Genomic DNA, 16,713 nt, shown 5'->3' on the forward strand with positions numbered 1-16,713 from the left:
TTGTCTCCAGTAATCAACATTTTTTAGCACCTGCGTAAACTGGAAAAGAAGCATTTGTGATCCAGCTGACTTGATTCCTTGATTGATCTGAACAGCATATGAATAATCTTTAGTTTTAGAAACAAAAGCTAAACTGAACAATAGTTGCTCTTTTCAAACAGTCAAATTAAGCTAATTCAGCATGTTTAAGCCATGACACTGAATACATTAGGAAGTCTAAGACGACAGTAAGGGATGCGTGTGTGTGTAAAGTAAATACCGTAAATTCTCAGTTCGTGGCCAGGGCCTTTGTGTAGAAAACGACAGCATGTCTTATTAGGTAACAGGCTAATAGTAAGTTGGCGGTCTAATTATGACCTCATAGTGCACTGTATTGTGTTATGACGCAGTGCTGTAATATTTCATTTCAAAAGGTATCCTATGAGGCCATAGATAATCATCTTAGGGAATACAGCGATGCTCACACGTTACACTAACCCTTGTAGCAGTTTGAGTCAAATTACAGTAGCTGATGTTTGTCCTGATAATAATAATGACTAAAAACAGGGTTTCACTGGCTTCCTTGCTTCTTAGGCAGACAGTGTTTATCAGTTGGAGGGAAAGGGAGAAAGAAAAGCACCCTGAGGCACAGAGTACCGGCCGGGGACAAAACACTGCTGAGAAAAAGGACGGGGAAAGACGAGAGTTATCAGAAAGCAGCTGTTACAGATGGAAACCGCTTGTTTTCTGATCCCTGCCCCCTGTTGCTGTGCTCTGCGGCGTTAAACTGCTGCCGCTGCCGTTTGCAAACTCAATTCTCTTCTCTGTTTATTTAACAGATGCATTTTATTCATAAGACTTGTCTACCGAATCAGGCATTCCTAAGAGCTCTCATTTTGTGTTGTGTTGCTGTTAAGTCAAACTCAAGGGTCAAACAAACATCTGACTTTCACCCAGGAAACCAGTGTTCGTGTCCTGTGCAAAAGTAAAAGGAGTTTGGAGTGAGGATGTGTTGGCTACACGCTATAGCCCTCCCAGACGGGGGCATAATTGAATCTTTTTACAGCGACGCAGCTTTAAGAGGTGTTGAGCAACACATTAGAAAACCCCTTGGCCTCCTAATACTTCCATTCAAAGTATGAACGTAGTACTGTGGATAAGTACTTTGAGCCGGGTGTTAATTTGATCATTTACTGAGTCTACTCATGAATAATTGATGGTGCCTTTATACACTGTGTGTATATTCTGTTGGGAACGTAAAGGAGCGTGTTTGGGTTATCAGCATTTAAGAAACTGAATTCTTGACATCAATAGAATTATTAATGTATGTAACAATTATTAATGATTATTAATAACAACGGGGCACCACCCTGCGAACAGGGACCAATAACCAAATGATAAAACTAAGTCTCATAATTAGTGTTCACTCTTAATGTCAATAGTCTGCGTATGACTACACATTCAGTGACAGTGAAGGTTTTTAAGTTCGAGAACAGACCACATATGGAGTGGTCTCGTGTGACGTCACAGTTTAGCTGTCGGCCATGTTGGAGTACACACAAAGCCACTGGCATGCACGGCTGAGTCGCATAACCTATCGGTGGTGAACTTTTGTGCTGTCTTTGGTTGTGGCAGCAGAGCTGATAGAGACAAGAAATCATTCTTTCGTTTGCCAGCGGTCATTACACATCAAGGAAATGACACGAAGGAGCTATCCAAGCGACGTCGCGAGAAATGGCTGTCACGCATCTCTCGAGATATAAAGGAATGGAATTTGGCGTACACTAGAGTATGTGCGGATCACTTTATAAGTGCTCAGTGATTTTATTTACAAATTCGTTTGTGAACAGTATTTAATAAAGGCAATATAAATTAATCCGATAAGACTACTTCGGTAAACTTGTATTTCAATGTTGATTACAAACTGTTTCAGGTAAACCCTCTACTCTCCAAGATGCCGATAATCCAGACTGGTCTCCGTCTCTAAAACTTGGACATGAGAAGGTTACCGAAGCTTCATCGGCCCGTGACAGCAGTCGGTACCAGAGACGCGTCGAGCGTGTACAACAGGCGAAACACATAGCTGCAGCCTCAGCATTGCTTGATATGAGTTTAACGTCGGATCATGCATATGACAGCCCACCAGCAGCAGAGGATGAGGACGAGGATAAGAATAACCAAGCCAACCAGACAGACCTCGGTGGGGCCACGATTGCAGCAATGCAAGCTGAGCTGCAGCGCAGACTCTCGGAAAATCTGAATTTGAAAAAGGAACTTTCCGATGAACGATCCATGTTTGATTCAGAATTTTTCGAAAATGATGAAAAAGTGAGATATTATACTGGACTGCCGGACTTCTCAACCCTGCAAATTCGATACCATTTTATAGAACCACACATCCCATATTCTACTTGTGTAAGGACTGGGGGTGTTCACGAGATACGTGTAGATGTTGGCGTAGTTTACCGATGGAAGATAAGTAGGATCGGCACTGAAACGATCTGCACTCATCGTATAGGGATCCAAGTTACCAATAACCTTCAATTTGGCCAGGTAGCGAACCTTTGATGCACTATCCAGTGATTCAAAGTATGGTATTTTCGCCGCACTTCCTTGTTTACTCGCCGCCATGTAGGATCTGTATGTACTCCAACATGGCGGACAGACCTCGTAACTAAGGAGATCGTGACGTAGGTGAGACCACTCTATACACGCTACTTACACACGACCCCTACGATCTCAGCGATCGTTAGTGTCGGCGATTATTAAGCATGCACCACGTTATAAAAATGGACAGTACCTTAAGCATGTAATTAAGATAAAATAAACACAAATGAACTCTCTCTAACTCTGCCCAGACTCTATTTTGCCTTACGGTACGATGCAATCGTGGCGGTTGAGGAGAGTCTTCTGAGCTTCGGTGGGCTCAGGCTGCGGGCCACGGCGGGAGGTATGCTCTCGATGGGAGCGAATCGCTGTCGTCTGGAGAAGGGACTTTCGTGTCCTGATGGCCGGAGCAGACGAGGCGTTTGGTGGAGAGTGTCTCTCGTTCTGAAGAAGTCTGCTTCTTCACTTCTGCAGGATTAAACGGGTTCGCTTCGTGGATGCGAACAAAGATAAAATAGACAGTTTGGTGAATTCGGCCAGCGAATATAAACTGTTAAACCTAGGATGCTGGTTAAAAAGAGGAGCAATGTTGGTGTGCTCCCTAGCTCGACGGAGGTCGAGGGGAAAAAGAGGTGTGATCTGCAGGCAGTTTTGTAGAACAGTGGCTGAACCACAGGGGTCCTGGTGCTGTCTTGGCTCTCGGCCAATGAGATTGCAGCGGTGCTTTCAGGTGACTTCAGGAACCATAGTTTTTTTTGGGGGGGGGGGGGGGAATTCACACCCTAATGTGAAATTCCTTCAGAGGAGGTTTGCTCTCATCAAACCACAATCAGGATGAAACCTTTGCTTGCAAAAGGGAAGGCCTGATTCTTTGTCCCACAGCACATGTAGAAGCCATATGGTCAGACCCCAACAATACATACAAACTAAAACTATAACTGTTTACTGGTTTGCTTACAGGTAGCTCTGTTTGAAAAACTGAAATCAGGAGTTGAGGACCTCGACAGCTAATCCATGTCTTAAATGCAGCTATGACAGTGATTAAAGATTTGTCTACAAGCTAATTGCAAAATTAAATTTTTGTTCTAACACGTAACATATTTTTTGATATATTACACTTGTGTTTATATCCACTTACACCAACACAGTTTAGGCCAAACATAAACCAAAAGTTCATCACTCACCCTGTGCGAACAGCAGCCAAAAGAAGTGTGTGTTGAAGTAGAGGGGGGCATTTGTGTGTACGGGCTCCTACTTGCTGTGTTGCTGCACGTTCAGCACAAAATGTTTACTAATGTGGGATGATTCATCGATTCAGCCCAGAAGGCCATTAATCATTGAAATGGTTGTTCTCAGTCGTGGCTCAGGTTAATAAGAAGATTTCTATGGGAAATGTGAAGCACACTAATAAAACACTTGTCACTTCTGTCCAAAGGTATTTTTCAGTTTACAGAATTTCTCTTCCTCCTCTGGTGTGAGGTGAATATCGCAGAAGTCTTGATTATGGAAAGCAGGCGAAGTGCATTCTTCAACGTGAAATGTCTTCAGAGAGTTGTTCAAATAACAAAAATGACCATTCAAATTGAAAACGTGATGTTAAACAACACTCATTTAATCTGTCCAAATGTAATTTTTAATAAATTCCTTTTTAAACTGCCAACATTTTTTTGTGACATTTATTATTTAACACGCAATAATAGTAAGGACACACAGGGGCATGTAGAGTAAAAGAGAGTGACAATTACACAGTTTTAAACTGTAAAAGTGATGAATGAAAATGGAAGTCATTTTATTTCTTTATTTCATGTGAAAGAGTAGCAAAGTAACAATATTTTCTTTTCAATAACGCAGCAGAAGTTAATGCTGTTGTCCCAAGCCCCATTCATTCGTCACACTTTTATTGGTTCGTTACACGCTAATCACAATTCTCAAGTCCATGTACCATGCTTTGCAACAAGACATACAAATAGGATTATCATTCATTTGTGTGTACTGATAATAACATAAGACAGTGGATATAATTACATAATAATTACAGCGGGTGTCAGAAAACTCGTCTTCTATCCCCAAACACAAAACAGCGGTAAATTCTGCAAACTCACATGGAGCTTCTTTAACTTCCTTAGGTCAGAGGCCCTTTAGGTCAGGGGCCCTTTAGGTCAGAGGCCCTTTAGGTCAGGGGCCCTTCCGTTGGGCTGGAGCCTGCCCTGATGCCCCTCTCCTCCGCTCAGACAACAGGTGTAAGGGGTCGGCTGGTGGGATGTGCTCCTCCCTCACAAGGGTAGCGAGGCTTTTCAAGGATGGAGGTAACCACCGGTATGGGCTGTTTGTCCCACTCTCCCTGGAGAAACAGATTTATGATATTGGTGACGTTTGATGGGGTTGTTTTGCAAAAAAACAGGTAGTATACTTGATATTAGATTGCAGGTTTTTATTAGATATCTGCACAGAACAAAATATCGAACCTGAAAAATACACTCGGTGAGTATTGTTTTATGGCACATGGCTTTAATTAAAACTGAAAAGGCTGATTCTTTTCACAAGGTACAGTTAAGCAGTGTTTTTGTGTGAAATGATCAATTCCAGTTCAGTGTTTTGCCAGTTTTATCTGTCAATTACTTTCTGCTTGCGATATCATTGCTGGTAATCTCATTCAGTGAAAGTGAAAACAGGTGTGCATCGTTATGTCCTCCAAGCAGTGGGTGGTTGGACGCTGTCGAGTGCTGGGAGGAAGGCTGAAACTGTTAGAATTGGTGTGCTTGTGTGTGTGTGTGTGTGTCTACAGCTATATTCAAAAGGTATGAGATAACTAAGAAATCTAAAATGTTATTGCGTATTCTTTGAATGCTTTGTACCCGTCGAGCTCAGCCGTTTGCCTGAGCAGACGGTGGGTTGAGAGGGTAGAGAGCCGGTCACTCGTCTGCTGCAGAAAGGTTGAGAGGCAGTAAGTTGTCCTTCAACCTCACACATTTTTGCCTCTCACCATTTTGGTTAAAAAAAAATCCCCTTTTTTTGCAAGAGCTTCTGCCTGTAGTTGGTGCATCGCTCGTCATTCCTTACTAAGTATTCTGCTGCCCTTTTTATATGGAGTATAAACGCTACAACACTGTGAGAGCCTGGCTTTACCCTTGGCTGCTGAATTACTTTCAGATTATTTAACGCATGATGGCTTCACCCAAAATATCTTGAAAGCAGTTGTGTAGTCTTTCAAACCGCCTTCCATTAATGGAATACATGCCACTTTTGTTGTTGAAGTTCATGAAATAAATGAAAATGAATGCTGCTGACAGCATCCGTTTCTGAAGAGATCAAGCAGGACGCGTCCTTTCATGAGCCTCATCCTGATGTTTTAAATGACATGCTGGTTTCCAAACCAGCTGACTTCATGTTAGGCTACACCTCGAAGTTGTGCTCTCAATGTTTTCAGTCACACGCTGGAGTCAGTTCGTCTGCATCTGGCCTGGTTTGCAAAATAAATTTGATCAAGCCATCGATACATTTTTGAGTTTTATTTATTTATTTGCTCAAACAGACATGTTTGAGCAGTCACAGTCAGTGACGTGACTGCACGAGTGTGTATGTGTTTATATTACAAGTTAACAAGTTTAGCTGATCCGACTATTCTGTCCAACTGATGCTAGTCTGTCTTTGAACCGGTTTAATTGGTGGCTTGGCAGTCGTTTGTCGTGTGTGTGATTGGGGACTTACAGGAAAGAGGCGTGCACTCGACTCGTTACAGTGCATGGAGATGGGGGCTGTATTATAAAGGGAGTCCAGCACTTCTCCAGTGAACGCGTCCCACTGTAGCTGAGAAAACTGCTCCGTCACACCAACCTCACTGCACACACACTGGTCCTTTCCGTTGAACCTGGAGGGAAGAGCAAGAGAGAGGTTGAAGGAAAGTCGATAAAAGTAGGAGGCGGAGGGAGATTGAGAAAGGAGGAATAGGTTGGAGGGGGGGGGGAGCAGTTAGAATTGGCAATAAGAGAACACAGTTTCACTTTAAAGGACAAAGCATGTGGTTTTCCGAGATTAAAAGAAGTAATCACATCTCTGGTTTCGGGAGTGAAGGGCAGTGGTGGAAGGGGCGAATGCTATGCTGAAACCCCAAAATTGCTTAGTCACAGAGGAGATGGAAGGGCAGATGCAAAAAGAGGACATGGGGAACAAGCAAAAGATTTCGGGGAGAGAGAGAGAGGTGCGTGTGCTACCTGTTAATGAAGGTGAAGTATTTCTGGAGGTACTCTGGTTCAACGTGGCTCTTGCAGAGCTCCAGCTTCGTTCGAGGGTAGTAGTGAATGTAGTTAACACACATTTCGTCCAAGATGCTAAAACCTCCCTGAGGACACAAGAGATTTTGGATGGAGGTGGAGGAAGGTGTAGATGTTTAGTACAGAGAGCATATGTAGGTAGTAGGGAGGAGAGATGCTGTTGCTGTTGGCTGTGTTCAAGGTGAATTTACCACTGTAGGCTTGCTCCTATCTTCAGTGTTGTAAGTACACTTTGTTATGAGAACATCACCCTGCAGGATCAAGCACAAACACACCAGCAGGTCACCTTCTTTTTATGTTTAGCAAAGACCACTGAGGAGAATTTAAAGGTTACTCGCAGAAAATTTGTAATTTAAGAGAGCAAGCGGGCAGTTTTTAGTTTTTTTTGCTGCGTGGAGCCCAGCTGTCTTGTCTTCTGTCTCCTGAGAACTTCCTATCACAGCTCCAATTTCACAGCCTGTCCCTATTTCCACTCCAGTTACGCACCTTATGCAGCGGCGAGGTATTCGAATTCAATACTTTAAATGCAACCGACATCTGGGCCACGACCATTCAGACGTAGTTGGCTGAGCTCGCAGAATAGTAATTTCCCATTCTTGTCTGAATGTAACATCTGCACAGTGAAAAACTAAAACACAGAACAGTCACTGCTTTTGTCAAATGCAGGCGTAGGGATCAACGATATACTTACAGGTAAAATATTCGCCATTTTCTTTAGAACTCGGATCGTCTGTAAGAAAGATGACCAAAAACAAAAACAGTCCATGAAAATAAAAATCCACCCAACATTCAATTTGGGAATTCTTGTTGTTGAACAGTAAGAAGTTAGGCTGTAGTCTGTGATGTGATTAGAATAATGCCAATGATCTTCGTGGATTGAATAAAACAGTTTGTTTTAACAATAACATTCCTTGTTACCACTGGACACATTTCTATAATGCATTTCCCTCTCCAGCATCTTAAGTTTGGGCATTATTGGACACTTTATTTATATATTTACACAGCAAGATGAAACACTGGTTGCTCTTGATGATTTCCTGAGAGGCAGCTTTCACAGTTATTAGCTGTGTGTGTGTGTGTGTGTGTGTGTGTGTCTGAAAAGTCTGTTAGCTTTGCTGCGAATGGTTTGATAAAGTCTTCATATGCCTATAATGAGGCTGCAGGATTTGAAACGGCACAGGTACACTCAGACTAGTCTAACATCAACAGCAGCTGGAGATTGTATCAGGCGGTCTAGCAGATGTCCTTCTCTGCCGTGTGTGTGTGTGTGTGTGTGTGTGTGTGTGTGTGTGTGTGTGTGTGTGTCTACCTGCCCCAGGATATTGTGCATTACAAAAACACAACAGATGTTGTCTGCTGTCTCTCAACAATGTTAGTGTTGTTGTTTGTCAGTTCTGATCTGATGTTGAGTTGATCTTTTCTGTCATTCATTATTTCCTCCTGCTGGATGAAGAGTGTGCTGTACCTTATGGGGCCTGCTATAATTGCAACTGATCGTAGGTTGATAACTTTCTGTAGAATACCGTATTTTGCACAAGAGCTCCAATAAAAGCTCACAGTATTGTATATATACGCCTGTTTGAGTAACAACTAGTAAAAATGACTACTACTGTAATATTTTCCTCCTTAATTCCTTGAAACTCGAGGGTTTTAACATATTTTCTGCAACTAATTCCTGACATAATTTACCTTTGCTTGTTCTTCTAAAACCTATATGGGTCACCTGCTGTAAAATTAACGACGAATTCTCAGCCTTTATTTGAATGATGTGGGAGCGTCTTTTTTTTTTTTAAAGGTGCAGTGGAAGCAAAGGATAATCTTTGTCCCAGTGGCACACGGCTCAGTGTGATATGAAGTAAAGCTCACTTTGATCCAATCTAATACAGAAGATACAACACACACACAGGTAGATCTCCGAGTTCCTCAGGGTAAACTGAGCCATGCTGTTGCTCACCTGGTAGTGAGTACTGAAGTGCTGGTCCTCCTGTACCACCTCCAGCTCTTTGCCTCCCCTCACCAAAACTGTCCTCACCCCACGCCCCGTCAGGTGGGTGTGCAGCTGGGACGCAAATACATGGATTCCTCCTGGAGGAAAAGCCTAGATCGACAAACGGACGGAGAAAGAAACGGACATTTTAAGGTCAAGCTCCAACCAGGATCTTTGTGCTTTAGGGACCAAAACCTGATGAAATATGTGGCACGCCAGCTGGAATATCCGCCCAGCATTCTTTTGTTTTTTGTATACGTACAGTCTGGGTACACCTGGAGGTGCAATATCCACTGAGGTAGAAGGTGTGTTGTTTGGGTGGGATAGCCATGATGGGAGTATAAACAAGGCCCAGCTCCATGATCCCTGCATCGTACCGCCTCAGACTCTGGGTGTAATGCAACCGTATCCCCGACGAGTCCCTACGGCCTGCGTGAAGAATATCATGGAAGATTAAAATATTCAACAAACAACTCGTTTACCTGTAGATCACATTACAATTACATGCACACAATCGTAACAGAAAATAACTAAAGCAAGTAAGGAAGTGCTGGGAATTGGGAGATATTTATGTTGGATTTATGCGTATTGTAAGGTCAGGGCAGGATAACAAAGGCGAAGTCTGTGGCGACTTGTACGGGCGAGATCAAAAGGTATATCTGAACATTTTTAAATGAATCCATCTGTTCAAAAATAAGCCCAGCACTCATCGGGAGAGGTACAGAGAATCCGTGTCTGTGTGTGTGTGTGTGTGTGTGTGTGTGTGTGTGTGTGTGTGTGTGTGTATAAAAGAGAAAGACAGAGGGCATGTGTTACACAGGATGTGCTTGAGTTCAAGTGTGTGTCAAATAAGTGTGGACTGTATGTACCAGATTTAAGGAGAGGGTTGTTGTAATGGACCTCCAGACGAAGGAACCTTGAGGAGCCCGATCCACCCACAGGCATCCCTGCATCAGGAGGATAGTAAAAAGCCTGCACACACACACACACACACACACACACACAAAAGAAATCAAGGATGGAAATCATTCCTTTCTGGGAGCAGACGTTAGAGGATCACAAAAAGTATATTTGTGTGAAACATGTGCCAGTTGAAACGCATATATATCTGCCCTCTCTGGAGTCTTGACAGGTTTTCCTCAAACTTCCAGATGACAAAGTTTTCATTTCACCCACCGTAGGATGTCTTAATAGTCAATTACAGGCTTCCCCTCAAACCACCAACGTGATCCCGGTCAAAGAATCACAATTATCAGTCTAGTTCATCTTCTGGCCCACACTGCAGAGATAATAGATTGCCTCGATATAGCTCTACTATTGTGGTTCTCTAAACTGTTTGGTGATGACTGCTAAAAATAACGGCATGCCCACTCACAAACTCCCAACCGCCCACCGATTCTAAAATTGTAACAGGGACAGAAAGATATTTTGAAGTGATTATGGGAGAGAAAACTGATTATTAACTCAAAATCATCTCTGTTCCTTGTTGAGAACCTTGTGTAGGGATCTATGAGCTGGCTCAAACTGTGTTCATTGATTATTTCTTTGCAGGGAACGGTTGTATTCTCATATGGATGCGCCCTCTGAGATGCTGGTTGGACTTGTGAGGTATATTTCCCTTTTCATCCTCTTTGCTCCTTGGATTCTGAACTGTTCTGCTTATCGTGGCAAAAATGTATTTTTGCCACGATAAGCATGGGCGTCAAACCTCCATGCTTTTATCAAGGAAACTTGATTTAATCTTGCTTCATCATCAGTGTCTTCAACTATTTCAGACCACCGTAAGCCACTTCTGCTGACGGACACAATTTGTAATGGCAGAGAGAATTGTTTAATTGAATCTGGTTTAATGTCATAACAGTAAAATCCGTAGAGACGTGCAGTCTGCACGACAACACGCATCTCTTTTTCTCTGGTGCTGTCTTCTTTCTCCGCATTGTTTCCCTCTTCTTTCAAACTCCCTCTTCCTCTCGTTGTTATGTGTTTTTGCAGGGCCACGTTTCCCTTCGGATGCCGTGCCGGGGAGAATGAAACAACACTATTAAGAGGTGATGAAAGAGGCCTGAATATTTCCCACCTCATCTTGTCTTCACAGCTCATGGCTCACAGAAGGCATCCTGCTTGTTTTCGTTTGGCTGGAAGATAATCCAATCGGAGAGGGACCGGGCTGGCTGTGATACAGTGGGGAGCGGAGCAGAGAAATACGGTGACACGCTCACCGGTCCCTGTCCGCTTTGCTTTATGTGACCAGCAGGCTGCTTGCTTGGTCAGCCGGCTGGATGGTTGCCGTGGAACATAAGTGGGGTGATTAAATGCCTGAAAGATGACTGACTGACCAGCTGGCTGAAGAAACAGGTGTGTTTGCCACCTTTTAGCTGGTTGATCAGCATTGTTGATGAGCAAACGGATTGTTTCGGCCACTTGGGGGGTAGCTGAATAAGCCGTAACTCAACATTGAGATATTACCTTATAACAATGTTAGCAAACAGTTGCCTACAGCACACACAGACTAACATTGGCATTCATTCGGAGTCGTGTTTCTGACCACCCTGATGAAGTCCACTATACAGCTGCTGTAATGTACAGTGCATTAATAAGAGTTGTTTTTGTTGTTGTGGATATTTGCATGAGAGTTTACTTCCCACATACAGACTGTCTCCGAGCTCTTAATAGACTTGTGCTGCGTGTGGGATCCTCTTTACAAGCTTTTCTGCTTGCTGTTCTAGGCTTGAATATTACTTGCGTGGGAGTATTTGTTTATCTCTCATAATGGATACGAGGACAGGACCAAATTCAAGATTCATTCCAACTCTTTTTCAATTAGACACCTGCAATGTGTATTAAAAACATGTCAATGCATGCGTTTACTCTGCTTTATCTGACGCTGTTTGTGTGGGGTTTATTGTTGCATCTTCAAGGGTTTAGGACTTGGCTTTATTGGCATCATCAAAGTTATATTCAGGTAAGTGGTGAGAATATGTTTGTAGCACTTTTTTTCTTTTTCTTGTGTTTCAGGGAGCAGGGAGTGAAGATATTCAGTGGAAGGTGCCCGTAAGGACAGAAGTAAGGAGATGTGCGTGGGCGTCTGTTTCCCATCATACCTCAGCACCCATAGCCCATGCAGCGAGCACATGGCGGCAGAAGGCGAGCTTGCCCGGCTTCATCTTGTCATCACAGGAGCCGCTGTACTCTGGAACGTCGCGGATATCCGGAGAACATTCAAACACTTCCATGTGATGCACGATGGCCTCGTTACCTGGAGTGACCACTGACTCATACTGACAGAGAGAGAGATGGAAAAAAGAAACAAGTGAAAAAGTGAGAATCGTGTTCTTCAACGCCGCTACCTCAGGCCATATTTTAAACTGGAAACGTATTAAATGCTACATACTGTGCAATTGCTTTAACATCTTATAATACTTTACGTTTTTACACAGAGAAAACTATGAGGATGTGAGGGGATGTGTTGTGTTCATACATTTTCTTAGATTTATTTTTCCAACCCTATTGTTTTGTGAGGCCCAGCTCCATCCAAAACACCCACTTTACTGTGTAAACCTCTATGTTATTTATCAGCTATACCATAATAATGTGGTTCTTTGGCATGTTTTCAGGCAGCGTCTGCATGAAGCACCAGTAGGTGGTCTCTTGAGTTGGGATGACGATATTTGGCGCCACGACGTCCAGCGTCTGCACGTCTGGAGGCAGGGTGGGCGACGGCGTGTCGGGGCGCAGCATCAGCACTCTCTGAAGTCCCGTGTGGATCCGGGACAGGTTCAGCTGATCCAGTGAGGCGAGCGGTTCGTCCAGAAGTCCATAGATGACGTGCACGGTTCCCTCCTGACCAATCGCAAAATAATCAGAAAAGAAAGCATGTAGCATGTTGTGTTTTTTGTACGAACAGTCTCGAATGGCAAACAGAACTTTTCATTATGTTGTCATGGTGATGACCATTGGTTTTGTGTCTGCAACCTAGAGGTCTGATGCAGCACCATGGAAACCATAATCATTTTAATGAATGTTTCAGTGGAAATTGTGCTGAACAGTCCACACCTGAAACCACGAGGCGTCCATGATGATCACTCTCATTGCTTTTTTTTTTTAAACGTGCACTAAAGACAGCAGTGGAAATATCACAAACTACAGACGCAGACCCTCCCTCCCACACACACACACACACACACACACACACATGTACACATTCACAAACTAACACGTACAGCGCAAATACACTATACAAAGGAGAGACAGAGGCATAACCAAATGTCTCCAATAAGTGCATATTAGACACATCATCCCTGACATGTACACAGACACACAGTGTGGAAAGAAAGACGTCACACACCTCTATGAGGTAGTCCCTGGGATCACAGGTACTGAACGGTCTCTTGAAAAGAAGGTGGAATCCGTCAGTTTTGTGTGTGGCTTCCATCAACTCGTAGTCTTGTTGGCTGTCCAAAGAAACGTGACCCTCATTGTCGCTCCACGCATCCTGAAGGAGAAGACGCATATCATTAACACCAGAGAGACACAACAAAACATTTAAGAGGATGTTGAAATGGCCCAGAAGTAGAATAGTGGGCCCATTTCAGGGGAGCTTTGTGTCCATACAACCCAGGTGGGAGAGTATTCTAAATAAAAGGGGCAGCTACAATTGTATTGCAGAAAAACAACCAGAAGTTGAATTTAGCTGAAACAAATGTTTATAGGGGAAGGTTTATTCAGACACAAAATAAAGATTTTTTTTACTTGCCAAATGAATGTCAACTGGAGGAAAAGTGATGTTGCTATTGTTTAATTTTAAGGTTCAACTCCAGCCCAAACAATTGTTTTCAAAGAAATCAGTGAAACAGCGGCGGTTGGTGTTGTGAAACCTTCCCCACCCGGTCGGTGTAGGATACATCATACATGATACTCTGCCAGGAGGCTTTGCAACAGCTCAGTCGATCTGCTTCTGTTATGTTTCTCACATTCATATCTGTCCAGAATAGCACCTAAGATCGCTGTATTTCTGTCTGCCTCTCGGCCCCTCTTATGTAACGGTTCCACACACACTGCAAAAGATTCTGAAGCCAACGATCTTGAAAATAAATACATTATATACAGTGTATGTTTTGTGTGTGAGTACATAATACACTATACTACAACCTGCAGATGACTGACAGTCATGTCTTTATTTCTTTTTATAAAGTTTTAAGCCTTGAAAATGCACCTAACAAGGAAGAGTTTTTGCTTGTATTATTTAAATACTTTACATTTAATGACATAATAATTATAAAGCACCAAAAGGCACAAAACTAAAACCAAAACCATATATCCAAATCAAAAAGTATCCTTGATTATCATAATGTGTAGTGTCTCCCTCAGTTCACTATCCTACTGGAGGTCTAATTTGTTCAGCGCTGTTCTAGAAATAGCAACATATGGAACACATGTAAAGGGACAGACTAGATTTATGAGACACAAGTATATGTCACCCCCATCTTTCCCGAAACTCTGATGTGCATCATTCAATAGAAAGTCTCCTCTGGATGCTGCCTCTGGCCTCGGATCTAATCACAATAGAGATTCACAGCAGAGATTTCTTCTTTGTGTGTTTTATCTCTGCTGAATAAATCAATAAAACGTTACATTTTAATGGAGTTGTCTGGCCTTTCTTTGTTTTAAAAAAAACAATTTTATCTTGTATTTTTTATATTCCTATTTTTATTCCATTGATAGCGATCAGCATTAAAAGATATATTAATACATTCTGTCGCAGTCGCATTATCCATGACCGTGATGACAGCCGCAGGAAAGCAAATATGCAAATAAAAAAATCTTCTATTTGTTAAAGCCGTGTGTGGCTAAATGAAAATGAGACATTCTACACATCTTAATCATCACAGGATTTAATTTTGACATGCTAATAACCGCTCATGATTCCCCAAAGAACTTCAGCTATTCGTGCAGTTTGAGTGATTTCCAATTAGCAGGGGCCGATAACATCCTTTGTGACTATGTGATCATGAGGCAAGCCGTCCGCCGGCTCCTCGTGCAAAAACACCAATCTCACGCCTCGGGGACCACAGACAGATGAGGGAAACCTCCATTCCTTAAGGACTTGCATGTAATCCCTCTGCATTTATGAATTTGACGAGTGAGTGAGAAAGAAGGTGAAATGATTTGATTTTACACCGTGTGTAGAAAACTGCTTGATATAGAGGCAAGCCTTCTGTCAATTTTCTTTTTGGATTTAACGCCCCAAATTCTTTCAAATTCAATAATTTGTAAAACAGATTATAAAGATGACACAAATTCCTGCTTACCCCAAAGTAGCTATTAGCTCCAGAGTCCCAGAGCACCACCAGGTCAGCGTTGGTCAGCTCCCCGCGGTCGGACATCCCCAGGACCACGCCATGTTTGATGTCCGCCACCCTCAGCTCCATGTAGACCTCCTGGTCGGCGTAGCTGATGTTCCAGGCCAGCTGGAGATCCCCGCGTGGGTCGAGGGGCACACGGAAGGGCATGGGGAGAGGTGGGAGAGGTCCGGAGGAGCTTGATTTTAGGCCGGACACTTCGATAGCATTGGTGGGCGCCTGATACGAAGCCACCAAGATGACCACTAGAGCAGCCAGGGCTGTGAAGTACATGATGGTGATGTCCTGAAGGCGGAAGTTCTTATTGCAGATTCTCATACCCTATGATGGATCTCAATTAGTGTGGAAGCAAATTTTTTCACTTCTGTTTTGTCTTTCAGTCTAAAAAAAAGATATCGTCAGCGCTGTAGTTACAATGCTGTAGTTCGATAAGAGTTTCAACTCTGAAACACTCACTGGTTTTGTCTGCTCTCCTTTCTGGCCACAGTAGACTCGGTATCTCCCTCGCAGTGGTCATGTGAGGTTGGTTATTCTTTTATTCTCATGTTTTCTATCCTCCCAGGCCCTTGTTTTCTGAAAAGTTTGAGTTTCACTAATCTTTCCTGTCTTTAGGTTTCTCTGTTTTCAAGCCCTTGTGGGTATTGTCTCTTTCTCCTGAGCAACTGTTCCGTTTCTCTCTGTCTCGTCCCCCTCCCTGGTTTATAAGAGACTCCTCCCTTGTGCGTTGTCTGTTTTTATTCACTCTAATAGTATTACATTTGTTGAGGAAAATTGGATTGTATCCTTTAAGCCCTGGGGTCAACCATGATTCTGCACATCTGCCCGCCCCTAATTGATCCTAATTCAACCATGGACATTATCAACGACAATCTGCTTAGGCTAACTAAACTTTATTGCTCGCTCCATCTCTGTCTTTTTTTTTTGCTTTGGTGAGCATGTATCATACATTTTCTTGTACATTTCCTGACAAAATGTATTCCAAACACTATAACTTTCGCCTTGCTTGTTGGGTTTTTTGATTCAAAGTGGATTCAAGGGGCAGCAAGCAACTGTTGAGGTGAAAACAAGGCGGTGATGCATTTCCTAAAGTCACCGCCTCAGGCGGCAGAAGACCTAATCAAAGTGTCAATTATGGGTTTCAAGAGCAAGAGGGACACATTCGGGGTTGGTTTAAAAGGTTAGTAAAGTCCCGATAGGTGCTTGTGTTCTTTGGCCTGTCCCCGCCTTCTACACACATTTGAGAATCAATACGGCATAAAAAAACATTCCAAACAGGGAGCTTGACATTGCACAGAAGCAGGATGTAGAGCAAAACAACACGCAGTCAAACAAAGAACTGTAGAAAATCTGAATTACCGGTAATTAAAGTTAAAAATGAGGAAATGCATTTTCATAAAGTCATAAAAACACAGATACATTTATTAAAAAGAGAATTAAAACCAACATTGAGGGTGATGAAAGGGTGTATGAATAGAAATCTTTATATGCAGTCTGATTATATCACAGTTTA

At 42.8% G+C, this 16,713-nt stretch overlaps 1 protein-coding gene across 1 annotated transcript; it reads right to left on the reverse strand.

Annotated features, from left to right (window-relative positions):
- Nucleotides 1-4,813: 4,813 nt before the first annotated feature.
- dbh (dopamine beta-hydroxylase (dopamine beta-monooxygenase)) lies at nt 4,814-15,701 on the reverse strand (the record flags this gene model as incomplete). The annotated part of the gene is made up of 12 exons (XM_079288813.1): nt 15,153-15,701; nt 13,190-13,336; nt 12,427-12,684; nt 11,946-12,122; nt 9,714-9,816; nt 9,107-9,273; nt 8,812-8,955; nt 7,549-7,587; nt 7,049-7,108; nt 6,798-6,925; nt 6,295-6,454; nt 4,814-4,927 (listed from the first exon to the last, which is right to left on the reverse strand). The coding sequence occupies exons 1-12, from the start codon at nt 15,519-15,521 to the stop codon at nt 4,814-4,816; spliced, it is 1,866 nt and encodes a 621-aa protein (XP_079144939.1). The 5' UTR covers nt 15,522-15,701.
- Between the last annotated feature and the right edge of the window lie 1,012 nt (nt 15,702-16,713).

The sequence above is a fragment of the Melanostigma gelatinosum genome (assembly GCF_949748355.1).
Source record: "Melanostigma gelatinosum genome assembly, chromosome: 18".
Taxonomy (NCBI): Eukaryota; Metazoa; Chordata; class Actinopteri; order Perciformes; family Zoarcidae; genus Melanostigma; species Melanostigma gelatinosum.